Here is a 23,621-nt window from a genome sequence, read left to right on the forward strand (position 1 = left end):
AAAGCTATGAAAGCACTATAGAGGTTCTTCAAAAAATGAAAAATAGAACTACCATATGATCCAGCAATCTCACCTTTAGGTATTTATTTGAAGGAAATAAAATGACCATTTGCTGAGTTATCTGCAACATCATGTTCATTACAGCATTATTCACAAATAGATAAGGCACAGTAACAAACAAATTGTCCATAGACAGATGAATGGATAAAGTGAATATGGTATATGTTTTATAAATGCAGTTGATCATGAACAGTGCAGGAGTTAGGGATGTTGACCCCCCCCACACAGTGGAAAGTCAGCATATAACTTTACAGTCAAGTCTCCATATCTGTGATTTCACATCCACAGATTCAACCAACCACAAATCATGTAGTAGTAGAGTATTAATTGAAAGAAAATCCACCTATAAGTGAACCCATGCAGTTCAAACCTGTGTTGTTCAAGGGTCAATTGTTTGTATGTGTATCTCTCTCTCTCTCTCTCTCTGTATACACACACACACACACACACACACACACACACATCTATATATGTGCTGAGTTGCTCAGTCATGTCTGACTCTGTGATCCCATGGACTGTAACCCACCAGGCTCTTCTGTCTATAAGATTTTCCAGGCAAGAATATTGGAATGGGTTGCCATTTTCTCCTCCAGGGGATTGATCCTCACGACCCAGGGATCAAACCCACATCTCTTGCATATCATGCATTGGCAGGCAGATTCTTTACCACTTGAGCCATCTGGGAAATCCATATCTATATCTATAAGGGAGCATTATTCAGCTATAATAAAAAGGACAACCTGCCATTTGTAATAACACAGATGGATATTAAACACATTTATGCTTAGTGAAATAAATCAGAGAAGGACAAACACTGCATAGTCTCACTTATATGTGTAGTTTTAAAAAAATGAACTCATAGAAACAGAAATTAGAGCAGTGTTTGCTAGGGAATAGATGGTAAGGAAAATGGGGGGTGATATTGGTAATGGGAATCCAAACTTCGGTTACAAGATGAATAATTTCTGGGAATCTTATGTATAGCATGGTGACTATAGTTAAAAATATATTGCTATATACTTGAAGACAGTGGATCTTAAAAAAAAAAGTTCTCACCAGAAAAAAAAGGTAATTGTGTGAAGGATGTGTTAACTAACTTTTTATGATAATTATTTCACAATACATATGGGTATCAAGTCATCATTGTGTAAGCTTACAAAATGCTATTTGTCAATTACATCTCAATTTAAAAAACTCAAAAGATAAAAAGAATCAAGCTATACATCTTAAATAATGCATTTGTATGAAAATGTATCTTAATAAAACTGTTTAAAAAAACTGAAAGAAGAAATCATGATGAGCAGACCCATAATATAAAAAAAATTAAAGGAAGTTTTTTTCAGGTACTAGGATAATTATAATGGATGGAAATATAATTTATAGAGTTCCTCCTGAAAAACTGACAAATAAACAAATAAAAAGAAATAAAAAGCAAAGAAAAGCTGTGAAAACACATAAGGGTAAATATATGATATTTTTCTTATCATTAAATTTCATTTCATAATTTAAGGATTTACAACATATGTAGAAATAAAATATATGACAGCAAAAGCACAATGACTGGGAGAAGACATGAAATTATAGTATTTTAAGGCTCTTATACTATTTGAGAAGTGGTAAAAGATAACATGAAAGTATTCTGCAATAGGCTCGAGATGTATCCTATAAACTTGGAAGAGACTTCTAAATAACAGTTGCAGTAAATCAGCCAACAATGGAGACAAAATGGAATTAATAATAATAATTAATTCCAAAGAAAACAGAGAAAAAAGAAAATGAGAACACAGAACAGTAGTAACAAATCAAAAACAAATAACAAATAACAGACATTATCAACCATATTAATAATTACTTTAAATGTGAATAGTTTAAAGGCCCAAATTAAAAGACTTAGATTGTCAGAAGGTAAAAAAGCAAGCCTATCTATGCTACCTATAAAACAAAACATTAGATATAAAGAGACAAATAGGCTAAAACTAAAAGGATAAAAAAATAACCATGTTAATACCAGTACTGGAATGGCTATATTGATATCAGACATAGCAGATTTCTGAGCAAAGAATAATGCCAGGGATAAAGGTTATTTCATAATGATATAGACATCTGTTCATCAAGAGGAAGTAACAATCCTAAATGTTTCTGCGCCTAAAAACAGAGCTTCAAAATACATGAATTAAAATTGAGAGGGCTGCAAAGAGAAATCAACAAATCCACAATTATAGTTGGAAATGTTAACACCTTTTTCTCAATAACTGATGGACATAAAATCAACAACATAAAAAAAAAAAAGACAAAAAGCACCATCAGCCAATTTGACCTGATCAATATTTATGAAACACTTCACTCAACATCAGAATATACATTCTTTAGAACATTTACTGGTATAGACAATATCCTGCTAAAAAGTAAGTCTCAATACATTTAAAACTGTATGACTTAAGTCATACAAATTATGTTCTTTGACCAGTATGAAACTGAATTAGAGATCAATAGCAAAAGATATCTGGGACTTCTCTGGTGATCCAGTGATTAAGGATCCGTCTGCCAATGTAGGGAATCCTTTGACCCCTGGTCTGGGAACAGTCCACATGCCATAGGGCAACAGGCCGATGTGCCACAACTGCTAAGCCTGCACTCCAGAGCCCGTGAGCTGCAACAAGAGTACCACCACAATGAGAAGCCTGTGCCCCACAGCAGAGAGCATCCCCCGCTCACCACAGCTAGAGACAGCCCGAGTGCTGCAATGAAGACAGAGCACAGCCAATAATAATAATAATTAATTAATTGATTTTAAAAGGTGATCTGGAAAATCATTAGAAATGGAAAATCTGTAAAATTATTTGTGAGCTAAATAATGCACTTCTGAATACTCAAGGAACAGAGAAGACATAAAAATGGAAACTAGCAAGTATTCTGATGCCATCAGTAGGCACTGAATCCTGGGCAGACAGGCCCTGGAAGAGGACTCAATCTCACTCTGCAGAGACAATAAGGAGAGCCTGAAGTGTGGTCTGGGTGGAGTGGTGGGGGCCACCGTCAGCACAGTCAGGAGTACGCAGCAGCTCTCCTAGTGAGAGTGCCCTGGCTCTGCCTACCCCACACTGCACCTTAGCACTAGATCTAGGGCAGACAGGTCCTGGAAGAAGATGCCACAAGAAGCAGCCCAAATCTCAGCAGCTGAACCACCTCAACTTCAGTGGCCACAATACCTCAAGCCCCAACCCCAGGCAACTCCACATCACAGCTTTGCACTGGATCTGGGACAAACAAAACAGAAAGGTACATGACCTTGGGGCTGCTTCTGAGCAGAACTGCAGACACCTATACAGGTGGTTCAAAGGTCCTCTGTGACTGCACAGACCTTATCTGCTTCAGCAATTACCGCCTTTGTGGCAGGGCATGCACTCAAGGGCAACAGAGGCGGGCACTCAGGGCTTCTGCTCCAGCAACTGAGGAGTCCGCCTTGCTTCCAATAGGGTGTACCGCAAGAGGACGGAGCAGAGCAGCAAGCCCTGCTCCACAACCTGCACAGACTCTGGACACTGTAACGCCAACCACACACCTATCACAGGGATAATGGCCAGCATACCCTTAGAAAACATACACAGGTGTCCATAGCAAAAGCAGTCATCACACCAAGAACTCTGGACACAGTCTACACAGGAATGTCCCCACATAAAAACACCTCTTCAAGACTACATAGATAGCTATTTTTCCTGCATTCATAGAGACAGAGAAAGTTGAATGAAATGAAAAGGCAGAAGAGTTAATCCCAGTTAAAAGAACAAGGGGAATCTCTGCAAGAATAATGAAACAGAGTTCACCAGTCTACTAGACTCCCAAGTTCAGAAAACGTGATAATAAAAATGGTGAGTTAAGAAAGATTATTGATAGAAATGCAGATCACAGAAATAAGAAATTAGAAATGATAAAGATGAACTAATCAAAAGTAGAGAATCCAATTGCTGAGATGAAAACCAATCTAGAAGCAGTGAGTAGCCAATTAAATAACACAGAAGAACAAATAAGTGATTTGAAAAGTAGAATAATGGAAATCAACCAATCAGAACAGCAGACAGAAAAAAAAAGAAAAAGAAGAAGAAAAGAAAGCAACAGATCTATTGGATAATATAAAATAAAACATGTGAACCTATACATAAGAGGGGTTCCAGAAGCAGGAGAGAGAGACAAGGGGATCAAAAAAGTATTTGAAGAAAAGTTGGCTGAAAACTTCCCAAACTTAAAGCAAGGAGATCTCCAGGCACAGGAAGCACAGAGAGTCCCAAACAAGGTGAAACCAAACACTCACATCAAGACATGTGGTAATTAAAATGACAAAAGTTAACAATAAAGAGAGGATTCTAAAAGCAGCAAGAGAAAAACAAAAAGTCAGTTCACAAGGGAACCCCTAAAAGGCTATCAGCTGGTTTCTCTGCAGAAAGTTTACAGACCAGAAAGGAGTGGCATGCTATATTCAAAGTCCTGAAAGGAAAAAAACTTAAAATCTAGGATACTCTGCCCAGTATGATTATCATTTAGAATAGAAAGAGAGATAAGAAATTTCTCAGACAAGCAAAAAGAATTCAGCACTGGGTTCAAAATTAGGAAAGGAGTATGTCAAGGCTTTATATTGTCATCTTGCTTATTTAACTTATATGCAGAGTATATCATGCGAAATGCCAGGCTGGATGAATCACAAGCTGGAATCAAAGTTGCTGGGAGAAATATCAATAACCTCAGATATGCAGATGATACCACTCTAATGGCAGAAAGTGAAGAGAAACTAAAGAGTCTCTTAATGAGGGTGAAAGGGGAGAGTGAAAAAACTGGCTTGAAACCCAACACTCAAAAAACTAAGATCATGGCATCTGATCTCATAACTTCATGGCAAATTGATGAGGAAAAAAAGGAAATAGTGACAGATTTTATTTTCTTGGACTCCAAATCACTGCAGACAGTGACTACAGTCATGAAATTAAAAGACTCTTTCCACTTAAGGAAAGCTATGACCAACCTAGACAGCATATTAAAAAGCAGAGACATCACTTTGCTGACAAAGGTCCATATAGTCAAAGCTATGGTTTTTCCACCAGTCATGTACAGATGTGAGATATGAACCACAAAGAAGTCTGAGCGCCAAAGAATTGATTATTTTGAATTGTGGTGCTGGAGAGCAAGGAGATCAAACCAGTCACTTCTAAAGGAAATCGACCTTGAATATTCATTGGAAAAATTGATGCTGAAGCTGAAGCTCCAATACTTTGACCACCTGATGTGAAGTGCCAAATCATTGGAAAAGACCCTGATGCTGGGAAAGATTGAGGGCAGGAGGAAAAGGGGGTGACAGAGGATGAGATGGTTGGATGGCATCATCAACACAATGGACATGAGTTTGAACAAACTCGAGGAGATAGTGAAGGGTAGGGAAGCCTGGTGTGGTGCAGTCCACAGGGTCGCAAAGAGTCAGATAAGACTTAGCGACTAAACAACAGCAAACCTACCCTAAAAGAGGTACTGAAATCTCTTCTCTAAATAGAAAAGAAAGAATAATCTATAGGAGATGGGGGAAAAAAATCATAATAGGAAAGGCAAATATATAGAAGGATTGAAAATCACTTAAATAAGTTAGTATGTAGATTTTTAAAAATTGAAAAAATTGTAAAAGTGATTATAACCATAATAAACAATAAAAGGATAAGCATGAAAATGTAAAATAGGACATTATCATCACAAAATGTCAAGACAACCTACAGACTGGGAGAAAATATTTGCAAACAATGCTACCAACAAAAGATTAATTTCCAAAATATACAAACAGTTATACTGCTTAATAACAAAAAAAAACCAACCCAATAAAAAAATGGGCGGAAGATCTAAATTGATATTTCTCCAAACAAGACATAGAAGGAAAATATCTCAACATAATTAAAGCTACCCATAGCCAAATAATATACAATGGTGAAAAGCCAAAAGCCTTCCTGCTAAATTAAGAAACAAGACAAGGATTCCAACTCTTACTACTTCTATTCAACATAGAAATGGAAGTCCTCGCCATAGCAATCAGAAAAGAAAAAGATATCCACATTGGAAGGGAAGAAGGTAAAACTGTCAGTATTTGCAGATGATGTGATACTCTACATGGAGAGCCCTAAAGTCTCCACACAAAAACTATTAGAACTCATAAATGATTTCCGCAAGGTAGCAGGATGAAAGATTAATATACAGAAATTTCAATTTTTATACACTAATAATGAAATATTAGAAAGAAAATTTTTAAAAAATCCTCAAAAACAACCCTCAAATCTCATCAAAAAGAATAAAATACCTAGGAGTAAACTTAACCAAGCAGGTGAAAGATTTCTATGCTAAAAACAACACACTGACAAAGGAAAATAAAAATGATTCAAAGAAATGGAAAGATATCTTGTGCTATTGGATTAGAAGAATATTATTAAAATGGCCCTATTACCCAAAGCAAACTACAGATTTAACGTAATCTCTATCAAAATACCCATGGCATTTTTTTCAGAACTAGAACAAATAATCCTAAAATTTATATGGAACTTCCAGAACAAGAGTAAGAAACCAAAACCAGAATTACCAAAGCAGACCTGAGGAAAAAGAAAAAAGTTGGCAGTTTTACTCTTCCAGACTTGGGCTATGATACAAAGCTACAGTGGGCTTCCCAGAAGGCAGAGTGGTAAATAATCTGTCTGTCAGTGCAGTAGACACAGGAGATCTGGGTTTGATCCCTGGGTCTGGAAGATCCATTGGAGGAGGAAATGGCAACCCTCTCCAGTATTCTTGCCTGGAGAATCCCATGGCCAGAGAAACCTGGCCGGCTACAGTCCATGGGGTTGCAAAGAGTTGGAGTTGACTGAGCAACTGAGCATGCATGCACAAAGCTACAGTAATCAAAATAGTGTCGTACTGGCACAAAAACAGACATATGGATCAGTGCAACAGGATAGAGCACCAAGAAATAAACCCACACACCTAACATCAATTAATGTACGACACAGGATGTAAGAACATACAATGGAGAAAATACCATTTCTTAAACGAATGATTTTGGAAAGCTGGATAGCTAAAGCTGGGTGTAATCAATGAAATTAGAATATTTCCTCACATCATATGCCAAAAGTAAACTCAAAATTGTTTGAAGACCTAAATGTAAGATATGACACCATATAGCTCCTTCTTCTTGTTCAGTTGCTAAGTAATGTCTGACTCTTTGTGAACCCATGGACTGCAGCATGCCATGCTCCTCTGTCCTCCACTATCTCTTGGAGTTTGCTCAAATTCATGTCCATTGAGCCAGTGATGCTATCTAACCATCTCATCCTCTGTCACACCTCCTACTGTCAATTTTCCCTAGCATTAGGGTCTTTTTCAATGAGTCAGCTCTTTGCATCAGGTGACCAAAGTATTGGAACTGTGGCTTCAGCATCAGTCTCTCTAATGACTATTCAGGGTAGACTTCCTTTAGGATTGACTGGTTTGATGTCCTTTTGGTCCAAGGGACTCTCAAGAGTCTTCTCCAGCACCACAATTCAAAAGCGTCAGTTCTTCAGGGCTCAGCTTTCTTTATGGTCCAACTCTCACATCTGTACACGGCTACTGGAAAGACCATAGTTTTGACTAGACAGACATTTGTCGGCAAAGCGATGTCTCTGCTTTTAAATACATTGTCTAGGTTTGTCATAGCTTTCTTTCCAAGGAGTAAGCCTCTTTTAATTTAGTGGCTGCAGTCACCATCCAGTGATTTTGGAGCCCAAGAAAATAAAATCTGTCACTGCTTCCACTTCTTCTTTTCCCTTCTATTTGTCATGAAGTGATGGTACCAGAAGCCATAATCTTTGTTTCTTTAATGTTGAGTTGCAAGCCAGCTTTTTCACTCTCCTCTTTCACCCTCTTCAAGAGGTTCTTTAGTTCCTCTACACTTGCTGCCATTAGACTGGTGTCATCTGTATATTATCATCTGTATATCTGAGGTTACTGAGATTTCTCTTGGAAATCGTGATGCCAGCTTGTAAGTCAGCCAGCCAGCATTTCACAAGATGTACTGTGCATATAACTTAAATAAACAGAGTGACAATATACAGCCTTGACATACTCTTTTCCCAATTTGGAACAAGTCTGTTCCATGTCCAGTTCTAACTGTTGCTCCTTGACCTACATACAGGTTTTCTCAGGAGACAGGTAAGGTGGTCTCATATTCCCATCTCTTTAAGAATTTTCCACAGTTTGTTGTGATCCACACAGTCAAAGGCTTTAGTGTAGTCAATGAAGCAGAAATAGATGTGTTTCTAGAATTCCCTTGCTTTCCCTATGGTCCAACGAATGTTGGCAATTTGATCTCTGGTTCCTCTGCCTTTTCTAAACCCAGCTTGCACATCTCAAAGTTCACATACCGCTGAAGCCTAGCTTGAAGGATTTGACCAAAACCTTACTAGTACATCATTTAGACAGATTTAGAATCTTTTTTTTTATCTATCTTGAGTTCAAGAGAGGGAGAAAAGTGGACGTATACCTCACTTGTAAAAAAAATATCCACTTGTTGAAGAGTGTCTTTTCTTCATTGTATATTCTTACTTCCTGTGTCATAATATTAATTGGTACTAGGTGTGTGGATTTGTTTCTGAGCTCTCTATCCTGTTATATTGATCCTTATGTCTAGTTTTGTGCCAATACCACACCATTTTGTTTACTGTAGCTTTGTGCATGCATGGTCAGTTGCTCAGTGATGTCTGACTGCAACCCTATGGACCATAGTCTGTCAAGCTCCTCTGTCCATGGGATTCTCCAGGCAAGAATATTGGAGTAGATTGCCATTTCCTCCTAGAAGAGAACATAAGCAGAACATAATTTAACATAAATTGTAGAAATATTTTTCTAAATCAATCTCCCAAGGCAAAAAGAAAAGGAAACATTTAAAAATGGAACCTAATCCAACTTAAAAGCTCTTGCCCAGCAAAGGAAACTATCAACAAAATGAAAAGACATCTATGGAATAGGAGAAAACATTTTCAAATGATGCAAGCGGCAAGGGGTTATATCCAAAATACACAAACAGCTCATACAACTTAATAGCAAAAAAAAAAAAAGTATCCAACATAAGTAAAGATCTAAATAGATGTTTCTCCAAAGAAGACACACAGTCACATGAAAAGATGCTTAACACTCCTAATTAATAGAGAAATGCAAATTCAGAACCACAATGAGGAATTACCTCATACCTATCAGAATGGCCATTGTTAAAAAGTCCACAAATAATGTGATGTACACCTGAAACTAGCACAACACTGTAAACCAACTATTCTTCTATAAGTTTTTAAAAAATACATGTTTATTACTAAAAATTCACAATTTAATCTGTGGCTCATGCAACAAGAAAAGTAGGGTGAAGTAAATGCATAAATGAGTCATCTTTTATTTTGATTCTAACATCAACTTTCTTTCTGACCAATTCTTTTTTTCTGTAAATACTAACAACCATAAAAATGGATATTTTTATAAGTGAGTTAATATGTCCACCTTTCTCCCTCTGTCTTGAACTCAAAGCAGATGAAAAAAACATTCTAAATCCATCTGAATGATTTGCCAATAATAAAAAGGTTCTTAAATACAGTTAACTTTATTGGTAAGACTTATATAGTGCTGTTTTCTCTGGCATCTTAGAAGAATTAACATTCCTTGCTTGGTTCCCTAGTAAGTTGCATTTGTCCCTTGTAATTGCCCAGAATATTAAATAGTTATATTTTAATGGATTGCTTAGGGTTTGTAGAAGAGACCATGGATCTAACAACAGATTAGACCTTTATTGCCTGCTAATTTATTACTCCTACTCCAATAGAAGACATAAATAGTTCAAATAGAGTATATACCTGGATCTAGATTGGCCCACTTCTTCAAGAATCATAGAGAAGTGCTTCCAAGTTTTCTCATGGAATGAGTGCACAAGTTTCCTTGTATCACCAAACAAAGACAGGAAATAATCTTCCCCTTCCCCAATCACAGCTGGCTCACCAGCAAGGACTGGAATAGAGTGTCTCTTTGGAATTTTGCCGATGTTGAGTCCTTTCAAAGAAAGCAAATATAGAGAAGTATATAAAAGAGTAAAAGGACCCAAAGCTACTATCTTTATTCCTTGCTTCTATACAAAACAATATTCTTTATATACTTTACTGTCATAGTCAAACTCAATGAGGATAGTTAGAAACTTTAAACCAAAGTCTGTAAAATAACCAGTAAGTGATTATTTTTAGTGACACTCAGTTCCTAAAGATTATTTCAGTTATCTGAAAACTATCAATCACCAGCATAATTGTAATTTAATTAAGTTGTAGTAGAAGCAATGTAAGTTTTTGAGTAGGTAAAACATTTGAGTCTCTCAAATTTGGATATGTACAGTTTATTCTATTTTATATTAGCTCTTCTCCCCAAATTACTATGCATAAATTAAAGTCCCAAATGAGTTCTTTCTTACCAATGGTGTATGTTTTGCCAGGCAGACTTAAATTTCCTCTAATCAGCTGAAATACTTTATTAGGAAGATAAAGTAATGCTTAATCAGATTCTAATGTTTTCTTGGAAACTTATTCTTTTAAGATTCTCAATACTAAGATTCAAACATAAAATATGTTTCATTATTTTGCATAGAGGGAATCATGCTGGATAAATCTAATTGTGTATCTGCAAGAAAAACATTACAGAGAGACATCATGGTGAAATAGAGCACTGTGTCTTGGATTTAGACACACTTGTATCCCAGCTTTGTCACTTACTGATTTAAACCAAATGATTTAAACCTTCTAATTCTCAGTTTTCCTGAAGATAAAATAAGGATAATACTACCTTGCGTGAGGCAATGTGAGGATTGCAGATAATATAGATGAGTGTCTAGCATTTAGCAAGTACTCAATAAATGATAGCTATTGTCATAGCACAGGGACTTTGGCTAACGTGACCCTGGGTCCAAAATCAGCAAAGGATTAAGACAATCTAGAGTGTGCTTTATACTCTGTGTCTTTAACAAAACCAAACCAAGGTGAAATATGAAAAAAATAAAAACACATTCCTTAGAGGATTTTGTTTAGACGAAATACTTGGAATTAGATTAGTTCATTCCCATTCAAGTGAGTATTTGCTAAATCTTTCAATTCCTTTGAAGAAGGAAACTATTTAGCATTGTTAACAGCTCATCTTGAGGGATGAAAATCTTTGTACTCTGGAAGGGAAGAAGACACATGGATCTTGTGTTCCAGTTATCATCTCATCTAGAAATGAAATGGACCAAATGCAAAACAGGTCTTGGGAGACTCAGATACCTATCTGCAGAGTCAAGATCTACAGTAACTGAAGGAAAAGACTCTATCCCAGCACCACGCTCATCTTGCAAGGGGAAACCAGTTTATTTGTTTTTCCCTCCATACTAAGAGCTTCCACAGTTCAACCCAAATAGAGAACATACACAATGATACAGTGCCAAAGGATGAGAAATATTACCTCCTTAGATATAAAATGTGTATTTTGACTTTTAAGCATATAGATACTGGTCATTGCTCAAGGTCAGTGTGAACTCAGGAGGCTGCTTTGAAAAATGTACCTTAGGCATACAAGCAATGAAGCGTAGGCAATACGGCAATAATGGCAGAAGGTCAAAATCTTGTATGACACTGTGTCAAAATCTTAGGAAGATATCAGGAACACAGTGAAATATAGAGGTTGTAGATGTGCACAGAATGGTAGGGGAAAATGAAGACATCAAGTACTCATGGGTGTATTTGTGCTAACAATTTTGAAATTTGTTAGTTGAGGTAATACAAACCTCAAATCTAGCCTATTCTATGAGAAGGTACAGGTACGTTCAGATGCACAACTAACTTTATTGAGCACACTTATTATGTGCTAGGCGATTTTCATAAATATCTCATTTAATACTTAGAATAGCTCTTGAAGTTGATATTTTAATCTGCATTTTGTAGTATGGAAAATGAGACTCAGAGATAGCAAATATCTAAACTAATGTCTCATGTAAAGATTAAGCAAATTCTCATTCGAGTGGGAATGAACTAATTTAATTCCAAAGGTTTCATGTCGTAGGCTTGAACCAAGGTTCTCTGTTTCCAAAGACAGTGGTCTTTTCATTAAACAATGAAAACTCAAAGTTCCCCAAACACAGTGAGGAACATACACCTCACGGTGTGAACACTGCTGACTGCATTGTGGCAACTGTCAAAACTTTACTGTCATTTCCCTCATTTCCAAATGATTGTTTCTCCCTTTCTCTCCACCATTTTATTATGTACTTTCTATTTCTCTTATCTGTCTTTCCTTCCGTAAGCCATAGTCTAAGCACAATATGGACAATATTGTTAATCTTTCTGGTGGCATTCACAGGAAAGGCAGTTAATGCCATACAACAAAACTTTCAGTTAGCCAGCAATTCTAGATCATCTAACTGGTCAACCCATGAACCATTATGACAACATAAGATATTCTAATCATAGAGATGATGTATTTGGCCACATATATTTACGTGACCTGAACATGACTCCCAGTGCTAGACTCAATGGTGAATATAGTTAAATTATTCTGCATATGGCATTAAGAAATGAGTACTGGAGACATTCTGGAAAATTCTTAAATAGATGGGGACACCAGACCACATGACCTGCCTCTTGAGAAATCTGTACGCAGGTCAGGAAGCAACAATTAGAACTGGACATAGAACAACAGACTGGTTCCAAATAGGAAAAGGAGTACGTCAAGGCTGTATATTGTCACCCTGCTTATTTAACTTATATGCAGAATACATCATGAGAAATGCTGGGCTGGAGGAAGCACAACTGGAATCAAGGTTGTCGGGAGAAATATCGATAACCTCAGATATGCAGATGACACCACCCTTATGGCAGAAAGTGAAGAGGAACTGAAGAGCCTCTTGATGAAAGTGAAGAGGAGAGTGAAAAAGTTGGCTTAAAACTCAACATTCAGAAAACCTAAGATCATGGCATCTGGTCCCATCACTTCATGGCAAATAGATGGGGAAACAGTGCAAACAGTGACAGACTTGATTTTTGGGGGCTCCAAAATCACTGCAGATGGTGATTGCAGCCATGAAATTAAAAGATGCTTACTCATTGGAAGAAAAGCTGTGACCAACCTAGGCAGCATATTAAAAAGCAGAGACATTACTTTGCCAACAAAGGTACGTCTAGTCAAAGCTATGGTTTTTCCAGTAGTCATGTATGGATGTGAGAGTAGGACTATAAAGAAAGCTGAGCACCAAATAACTGATGCTTTTGAACTGTGGTGTTGGACAAGACTCTTGAAAGTCCCTTGGACAGCAAGGAGATCCAACCAGTCCATCCTAAAGGAAATCAGTCCTGAATATTCATTGGAAGGACTTAAATGCTGAAGCTGAAACTCCAATCCTTTGTCCACCTGATGGGAAGAACTGATTCATTTGAAAAGACCCTAATCCTGGGAAAGGTTGAAGGCAGGAAGAGAAGAGGATGACAGAGGATCAGATGGCTGGATGGCATCACTAACTCGATGGACATGAGTTTGAGTAAACTCCGGGAGGTGGTGATGGACAGGGAGGCCTGGCGTGTTGCAGTCCATTGGGTTGCAAAGAGTCAGACACAACTGATAGACTGAACTGAACTGACTGATACTGAAGACAAATAATAAAACACCATTCTGATTTTGAGGCATATAATGACTCAAACTATATGCTTTAAAAATACTCTAAAAAAAGTTTGTGTTTTGCTTACCCAAGCTGTTTTCTGAGCGGGAATGGGTCACTAGAGCAGGTTTAAGAGGCTTTGGTCCAATTGTCGATATAGTTGCTCCACTAACTTGAGGGCTAGACAGACAGTAACTGAGAGGAATTTCATCAGATAATGACCGTGAACATGGCAGCGTCGTGCTATCTGAATCTGTCGACGTTGTAAAGAAATGTACTAAAGATGGCAGTTTCTTTGGGAAACTGTCCTGTGAGTCTTCTATTCTGTGTACAAAAGTGAGTATAACAAACAAAGTGAGACAGTCAAAATGATAGACTACAAACACAAGAAGCATTAACTGTCATTATTACTCAAGATTTTTCTTTTCAAAGGAATTATGCATCTAACAGAAGAGCATTTTATATTTTTAGTTTTAAGTCTGAATAAAACACTTCAGTAGCAAGTCAAGCTTTTCTTTTTTCTATTTAAAAATCAATAAACTCCTATCTCAGATAGTTTTACAAAAGTGTAAAACCTGAAAGAAGAAAATAAAAATTATTACAATCCCACCAACTAAAATTTTTACCATTTCCTTCCAGTCTTTTTATTTTTATTAAAAATGTTTAAATTGAAATACAATTGATTTCCAATATTATATTAGTTTCAGATGTAAAACCTAGTGATTCAATATTTTTTTCCTTCCAGGACTTTTTTTTTTTTTACTCAAAATTTAGACTCTATAAACCATTTATAATCTACTTTTCAGTTCAGGTAAGTCGCTCAGTTGTGTCCAACTCTTTGCCACCCCATTGACTGCAGAACGTCAGGCTTCCTTTTCTATCACTAACACCTAGAGATTGCTCAAACTCATGTCCATCAAGTCACTAATGCCATCCAACTGTCTTATCCTCTGTCATCCTCTTCTCCTCATGACTACAATCTTTCCCAGCATCAGGGTCTTTTCCAGTGAGTCAGTTCTTCCCATCAGGTGGCCAATATTGGAGCTTCTGCTTCAGCATCAGTCCTTCCAATGAATTCAGGACTGATTTCCTTTAGGACTGACTGGTTGGATCTCCTTGCAGTCCAAGGGACTCTCAAGAGTCTTCTCCAACACCACAGTTCAAAAGCATCAATTCTTTAGCGCTCATCTTTCTTTATAGTCCAACTGTCACATCCATACATGACTACTGGAAAAACCATAGCTTTGACTAGACGTACCTTTGTTGGCAAAATAATGTCTCTGCTTTTTAATATGCTGCCTAGGTTGGTCACAGCTTTTCTTCCAATGAGTAAGCATCTTTTAATTTCATGGCTGCAATCACCATCTGCAGTGATTTTGGAGCCCCCAAAAATCAAGTCTGTCACTGTTTGCACTGTTTCCCCATCTATTTGCCATGAAGTGATGGGACCAGATGCCATGATCTTAGGTTTTCTGAATGTTGAGTTTTAAGCCAACTTTTTCACTCTCCTCTTTCACTTTCATCAAGAGGCTCTTCAGTTCCTCTTCACTTTCTGCTATAAGGGTGATGTCATCTGCATATCTGAGGTTTTGATATTTCTCCTGGCAATCTTGACTCCAGCTTGTGTTTTATCCAGCCTGGCATTTTGCATGATGTACTCTGCATAAAAGTTAAATAAGCAGGGTGACAATATACAGCCTTGACATACTACTCCTTTCCTAATGTGGAACCAGTCTGTTGTTCCATGTCCAGTTCTAACTGTTGCTTCTTGAGCTGCATACAGGTTTCTCAGGAGACAGGTAAGGTGGTATGGTATTGCCATCTCTTGAAGAATATTCAGTTTGTGTGGTCCACACAGTCAAAGGTTTTGGCATAGCCAATAAAGCAGAAGTAGATATTCTTCTGGTTACTCTCTTGTTTTTTCGATGATCCAGTAGATATTGGCAATTTGATCTCTGGTTCCTCTGCCTTTTCTAAATCCAGCTTGAACATCTGGAATTTCTCGGTTCACATACTGTTGAAGTCTTGTTTGGAGACATTTGAGCATTACTTTCCTAGCATGTGACATGTGTGCAATTGTGTGGTAGTTTGAGCATTCTTTGGCATTGCCTTTCTTTGGGATTGGAATGAAAACGGACCTTTTCCAGTCCTGTGGCCACTGCTGAGTTTTACAAATTTGCTGGCTTATTGAGTGTAGCACTTAAACAGCATCATCTTTTAGAACTAGAAACAGTTCAGCTGAAATTCCATTACCTCCACTAGCTTTGTTTGTAGTGATGTTTCCTAAGGCCCACCTGTCTGGATTCCAGGATGTCTGGCTGTAGGTGAGTGATTACACCAGAGTGGTTATCTGGGTCCTGAAGATCTTTTTTGTATAGTTCTTCTGTGTATTCCTACCACCTCTTCTTAATCTCTTCTGTTTCTGTTAGGTCCATATAGTTTCTGTCCTTTATTGTGCCCATCTTGCATGAAATGTTCCTTTGGTAGCTCTAATTTTCTTGAAAATATCTCGTTTTTTCCGTTCTATTGTTTTTCTCTGTTTCTTAGCATTGATCACTGAGGAAGGCTTTCTTATCTCTCCTTGCTATTCTTTGGAACTGTGCATTCAGATGGGTATATCTTTCCTTTTTTCCTTTGCCTTTAGCTTCTCTTCTTTTCTCAGCTATTTGTAAGGCCTCCTTAGACTACTGTTTTTCCTTTTTGCATTTCTTTTTCTTGGGGATGGTCTTGATCACTGCCTTCTGTACAATGTCATGAACCTTCATCCATAGTTCTTCAGGCACTCTATCAGATCAAATCCCTTGAATCTATTTGTCACTTCCACTGTATAATCATAAGGGATTTGATTTAGGTCATACCTGAATGGTCTAGTGGCTTTCCCTACTTTCTTCAATTTAATTTTGGATTTGGCAATAAAGGGTTCATGATCTGAGCCACAGTCAACTCCCGGTCTTTTTTTTTTTTCTGACTATTGACAGCTTCTCCATCTTCGGCTGCAAAGAATATAATCAATCTGATTTTGGTATTAACCATCTGGTGATGTTCATGTGTAGAGTTGTCTCTTGTGTTGTTAGAAGAGAGTGTTTGCTATGCCAGTGCGTTCTCTTGGCAAAACTCGATTAGCCTTTGCCCTGCTATTTTGCACTCCAATGCCAAACTTGCCTATTTTCAAGGTATCTCTTGACTTCCTACTTTTGCATTCTAGTCCCCTATGATGAAAAGGACATATTTTTCTTGGTGTTAGTTCTAGTAGATCTTGAAGGTCATCATAGAACTGTTCAACTTCAGCTTCTTCGGCATTAGTGGTTTGAGCATAGACTTAGATCACTGTGATATGGAATGGTCTGCCTTGGAAACAAACAGAGATCATTCTGTCATTTCTGAGATTGCACCCAAGTACTGCATTTTGGACTCTTTTGTTGACTATGAGGGCTACTCCATTACTTCTAAGGGATACCTGCCCACAGTGGTAAATATAATGGTCATCTGAATTAAATTCACCCATCTTACTTTCATCACCTGTTATATCTACCCTTTCCATTAACATGAAAAAACAGGATTATAATTTCTGTTAATATACCATTGTTTACTATACCTTTTCCCTTTAATTTCTCCTGTTGTTTAATTGTCTTGCATTTATAAAGATTCTACGGTTAATGTATGCTTTCAAATACATGCTACAAATTAATAACTACAAATACAGCTCACATATGTACTTGTGTGTGTATTTGTGTGTGTGTGTGTGTGGATGCTGAAGGGAAGAGCACAAAAGAGAGAAGAAAGACTTACTTTTCAGGCATTATTTTTGTAAGTAAATCTTACTATGAATAAAGATTTTTTTTCTTTTTTATAAATACAAAGGTATAGTATGCATTGATTTAAACAAAGTCCCTAAACCACAATGCAGATATTTTATGAGTAGAACAATATTTTCATGGAGTAGGTCATGAAAAGGCTTATGACAACTACATTTTATGACTCACATTGAGGGTCTTCTCACTAATCTCAGAGCAATCCATATGCCTGTGAATGTGTATGTTTTTAATGCAAGGTCCTGGAGTCCCATCCTTTAGCTCTGAAAAACCAGATTCATGGCCAGCCTACGCCCCCCCTTCCTGGGGGCTGCATGTCTATTATAAGTTATGAGCTAAGTGTTTTGCCTCTACACACCATCTCTATTTTGATCTCATTTTCCAGTGTTCCCATAATGCTATTTGAGCCAGTCCTGTTTTGTTTGATTTTCCAAATCCTTCTCTAAGGGAACAAAGGCCTGAAACTTCCTAATCTGCCATCTTTCTGGTGTTACTCTCAATCTCTTTGTTTACCAAGAGGTAGTCTCAATTGTTTTATCCTATAATTGGTAAGTTCCTTCATCGGAAATGTTATATATCTGGAGAGCTCTCTACTCAAAATCAGACTTCTCTAAGTGTCCCTCTCACAAGGCACAGATATCTCAGGCAACTTTAAAAAATAATTAAATGGCATTGGCAGCTGCATTATTACTGTTAGCATGCTAAGTTGCTTCAGTCGTGTCCAACTCTGTGTGACCCTATGGACTGTAGCCTGCCAAGCTCCTCTGTCCACCAGATTGTCTATGCAAGAATACTGGAGTGGGTTGCCATGCCCTTCTCCAGGGGATCTTCCCAACCCAGGGATCGAACCCGTGTCTCTTGTGTCTCCTATATCGGCAGGTGGGTTCTTTACCACTAGTGACACCTGGAAAGCCTACATTATTACTGTGCAGTACTTAAAAAGCTTCAGCACATGCCATTCTACTGACTTCCCAACCACTCATCTTTCATCAAAGAAGCTCTAACCCATGAAGATACCCTCTTGAGTATGACAGGGGTGGTAATGAAAAGGAGACTACAGAGGTATATTGTCAAATCGCAAACATTTCATCTCTGTCTAAAATGAGACAGATCATATGACATAATTTTTCCCTGACACTGTCTAGAATAAGCAGGAAAAGGACCTTTATCTTTCAAAGTTCCTTACATCTGGGTTTCATTAAAGACAACTGACTGTATCTTTTCACCATGTTCATTTTATAAGCTCTGATTTTTTTTTCTTCCTTTGGTAAAACAATTGCATTTCCAAATAAATTTAATTCCATGAAAGATTCCCAATGAGCTTTTGCAAATGTTGTGATCAAAGAAATCTGGTCTAGGGCCACAGGGGGGTTCTTATTTTTGTAGCTGAACAAGAAGTCTCCAATGGCAGCATGCACTGTTGGAAAAGCTAAAACATTTCAGGAAGAGATGAGCATGGGGCAGCCCACTGTTTGAACCCTGCCCTCACAGAACTATTAGACTCCTTTTGGAAGATGAGAGATTTTCTTCCTGGTGCTTGGTTAGGTTTCCCTTTCCCATGTGGAATTTTCCAAGCCCTTATTTGGTATTTTGCTTCCTCTGTAACTAGTTAACACTAAAGCAGAGGTAGTTATAAATATTCAATTCCAGCATTTCAATGTTATTTCAATGTGGCATTGGTCATATTGACAAGTTATTAATATTTCTCAGATGACCTCTAAGAATAAATGTTTTAAAAATGGACTTGAACTGATCAGTAAACACAGGACATCCAGGTCCAAAGTAACATTGGCTTTAAATTGTGTATATTCAATATTAAAGATCATTTAAAAAATTTTAATTGGAGGATAATTGCTTTACAATATTATGTTAGTTTCTGCCATACATCATCATGAATCAGCCGTAGATATACATGTGTCCCCTCCCTCCCAGCTCTCTAGTCTGTCACAGAGCACCAGGTTTGAGCTCCCAGTGTCACAGAGCAAATTCCCACTGGCTATCTGTTTTACATGTGGTAATCTATGTGTTTCCATGTCACTCTTTCAATTCTTCCCTCCCTCTCCTTTCCCCACTGTGTCCCCAAGACTTGGTCTCTATGTCTGTGTCTCCATTGCTGCCCTGCAAATAGATTCATCAGTACCAACTTTCTAGATTCCATATATATGCATTAATATAGGGTTATTTTTCTTAAAGATCATTTTTTAACAAAACATTGGAAAACAAATGCTGATGCTTTAGTTGATAAAATGATTTACATTAGTAGTAAAAACAGAGTTGTCGTTTTAACATCCTCCTAGACATTTCCTAAACCAAAATTCTCCAGCAGTTCTGTTAGTAAAGTAGTTTTAAAGAAACTGTCTGCCAATTATTTTAACATGTTTAGATATGAGTTTTGGAAACTCTACCAGGTCTGATATGATGGAGATCTGTCTAGGTGAATTTTTCTATTACTCAGGGACTAAACATTATAAAACAGTGGTTGAGGAAACTGTACTATGTTATTATTAATTTTAAGAAATTTGTAGACTCGATTCTAGTTCTATTTTATAAGCCGTTTTGAAACAAAAAGGTCAAATGCTCCATCCTCATCCTCTGAAACTCATTTGTGACTTTCTTACTGTGCTTGAGTCTCCATCTTATCTTCTAGCTCATGGACCCCACTCTGCAGGACCACTGACATTTCCTGAATGGTTTCTGCGTCTCTCAAACTGGCTGGAAGACAAGAATCTTTTCTTTTCTGGAAAAATAAATTATGGCATTAGGCAATGAAGAGAACGGAGATTCAAGGCAGATTTTCTTTTTCAAGTGACCTCACTTGTTAATCTAACTACCTTAAAGCACTCTCCAGACATTATGATTTCTTCACCAAGCTGATGCCAGGATTCTAATGTGAATGTGTAACTACCGACATAGCCAATACTGATACTGGCTAAGAATGTTAAACAAATCAAGATGAAGGTGTGTAGCACTCACTGGAAGCAACTCAAGAGACAGGGCGGTAACCCAGCAAAGCTACCTTTATGATTACAACTTTCCCATCTGGCCGACACTGCCTGTTGGAACACTATGAGGTAATGTCTCCATAGTTACAAAGTTCCAGCCTCTGAACAATTACTGCGTTGATACTGCACCTGCTTTGCAGTTTGCACACATCAAATAATGTAACTTGCTTTTAAGAGAGCCATTTCTCCTACCAGGCACATTTTGTCAGCAAAATGACTGTTATCCTATTTTGAATTTCTGAGGGTTAAAGCTAGTATGCAAATTTGGGAGGAGTTACTGTTCTGGGGGTGGGGGGGTTGGTTCATTTGTTTTGACAAATGTTTTTTGAAGACATGGCAACCACGACTAGGCAGCACAAACAGAAAACTTGTATATTTTGAGGCAAAAAGAAACCTATTGGTAGAAATAATGAAACCAAAGCCAGGAGTTCCAAATTCTTCTTCTAGTTATTCCAGCAATATGACTTAGAAGAGATCACTTAGTTATGATTCTACCTTGAGTAAAAAGATACACATTTAATGTATCATAATAATAATGGCATGGGGATACAATTAACACACATGAAACTACATAATTGTGCATAATAATAAGATATATTAATGATGATTACTGGATGAGTAAGTTCATTCAATAGATATTTAAACAAGCATTTACTATTACCAGGAACCATCAAGGTACTATGAACAAACAATTCCTGCCTCAAGGAATAATGATAAAATATCTTGTAATTTAGATTAGAAAATGACTTCCATCTTGGAATGATGCATAGTATTTAAATATCAATACAAAGGACAATGAAGAAAGTAACTGTTTTAATAAAAGAAAAAGGCAAGAAGTATATCACATAATGATACAAGTAAATTTGAGGACAGCATACATTTGACTATATTTTCTTCATCTCAGAGATGAAGGGAAATTCCTCATTAGACTTATAGGCCAATTATATCAGCACAAAGAGATTTATAAATTCATATTTATGTTCAGAAAAGAATTTAAATGAATTTATTATTTTTTTGCCACCATCCCAGTTTCCTTACATCTTCCTATGGGGATGGTTTCCTAGCTATTAAACAATTTTATACTTGAACTACATATATTCCCATGATGTCATTATGATATCATTTGTTTATCAGAAAACTTATTCACATTTTCCAGTACTGTTTGGAGAAACAAAATTCTGCCAATGGAGAAAAATGTTGAAAAACTTTAAAATTGTGAAGGTTTCAATAGTTATTCCCCACACAAGACATTTTCTTTATCTACTTCCCGAGCTAGAGCATATATGCAATTAAAATCAATTTCCTCTTTTGCTGCTTCTCAAACTGAGCCAGTAGTTTTCAACAGGAGATGAAGTGAATCACAGGGAATTTTGTGAATATGAGGGTACGTTGTTCAGGCTCCTCTGTCCATGGAATTCTCCAGGCAAGAATATTGGAGTGGTAGCCATTTCTTTCTCCAGAGGATCTTCCAGGGACTGAACCTGGGTCTCCCACATCGCAGGCAGATTCTTTGCCATCTGACCCACCAGGAAATCCCATGAAAGGACATTAATAGAAGTCTTAAAGATATGGTGGGGTGCTACTGGCATTTAGAGGACAGAATCCAGAAATGTTAGACTTTCTACAACGTGGCAGATAATCCTCCTTGGTAAAGAATTTTCCCAGGTACCATCTGACTTGCCAGACATTCATGGAGAGGAAAAATAATTTATAATTATCTGAGTCTAAAGCCCAACTCCATATTACATATAAGTGAAAAATATTTTTGTACATTTTAATACATACCAAATTTTCCAGGAAGTAACTATGCACTGTTTACATTGAGGGAAGATTATAGATTGGTTTGTTCAGACCTTTTCCAAAAGTTGTTCACCAGTTGGAAAAATTACATCCTCAAAGGCAATACCACTTGGTGTGTTCACATGATATAACTTATCTGACATAGGTAATAATGGTAGCAACAACAATAACAAAATCAACATGAAGCTGATGAATCTTCTAATTTACATAAAATACAGAGAACAGAAGAGCACGTTAGCTAACAGATCAAGACATTTAAAAGACAACCTGTGTAATTTGTGAATATAACTTTTATCTGAATTAACGTAAACTAAAAAATGCAAGACATTGGAAATTTAAGTACACTGGATACTTAATAATATTAAGGAGTAACTGTTAAATATTTAAGGTGTATTATGGTATTATGTAGAGAAGAAAAATGGCAAACCATTCCAGTATTCTTGCCTGGGGAATCCCATGGATAGAAGAGCCTGATGGGCTACATTCCATAGGGTTGCAAAAGAGTCAGACATGACTTAGCAACAAAACAACCAACAATGGTATTATGACTGTATTTTTTAAAAAAAATTCCTTGTTTAGAGATACATCCTGAAACATTGTAGATAAAATGATATGATGTCTAGATTTGCTTCAAAATAATGCAGAAAACTAAGATCATGGCATCTGGTCCCATCACTTCATGGCAAATAGATGGGGAAACAGTGGAAACAGTGGCTGACTTTATTTTTCGGGGCTCCAAAATCACTGCAGATGGTGATTGCAGCCATGAAATTTAAAGACGCTTACTCCTTGGAAGGAAAGTTATGACCAAGCTGGACAGCATACTAAAAAGCAGAGACATTACTTTGCCAACAAAGGTCCATCTAGTCAAGGCTATGGTTTTTCCAGTGGTCATGTATGGATGTGAGAGTTGGACTGTAAAGAAAGCTGAGCGCCGAAGAATTGATGCTTTTGAACTGTGGTGTTGGAGAAGACTCTTGAGAGTCCCTTAGACTGCAAGGAGATCCAACCAGTCCATCCTAAAAGAGATCAGTCCTGGGTGTTCACTGGAGGGACTGATGTTAAAGCTGAAACCCCAATACTTTTGTCTACCTGATGCAAAGAGCTGACTCATTGGAGGGGACCCTGATGCTGGGAAAGACTGAGGGCAGGAGGAGAGGGGGATGAGAGAGGATGAGATGGTTGGATGGCATCACCGACTTGATGGACATGGGTTTGGGTGGACTCCAGGAGTTGGTGATGGACAAGGAGGCC

The 23,621-nt window shown here is 37.3% G+C and overlaps 1 protein-coding gene across 22 annotated transcripts in view; it reads right to left on the reverse strand.

Annotated features, from left to right (window-relative positions):
• The window catches only part of LMNTD1 (lamin tail domain containing 1), a 480,744-nt gene that overhangs the window by 41,621 nt on the left and 415,502 nt on the right, over positions 1–23,621 (reverse strand). For 17 of the 22 annotated variants that reach the window (XM_070453810.1, XM_070453812.1, XM_070453817.1 and 14 more), the window contains 3 exons: positions 20,184–20,302; positions 13,842–14,077; positions 9,948–10,140 (listed from right to left, as the gene is read on the reverse strand). In XM_070453810.1, coding sequence (XP_070309911.1) covers positions 9,948–10,140; positions 13,842–14,077; positions 20,184–20,245 — 491 coding nt within the window. In that variant the 5' untranslated portion in view covers positions 20,246–20,302. Of the gene's footprint in view, positions 1–9,947; positions 10,141–13,841; positions 14,078–17,736; positions 17,829–20,183; positions 20,303–20,396; positions 20,635–23,621 lie in introns of those variants that run through there. The other 5 variants (XM_070453802.1, XM_070453801.1, XM_070453800.1 and 2 more) reach the window with 4 other exon arrangements.

The sequence above is a fragment of the Odocoileus virginianus genome, chromosome 23 (genome assembly GCF_023699985.2).
Source record: "Odocoileus virginianus isolate 20LAN1187 ecotype Illinois chromosome 23, Ovbor_1.2, whole genome shotgun sequence".
Taxonomy (NCBI): Eukaryota; Metazoa; Chordata; class Mammalia; order Artiodactyla; family Cervidae; genus Odocoileus; species Odocoileus virginianus.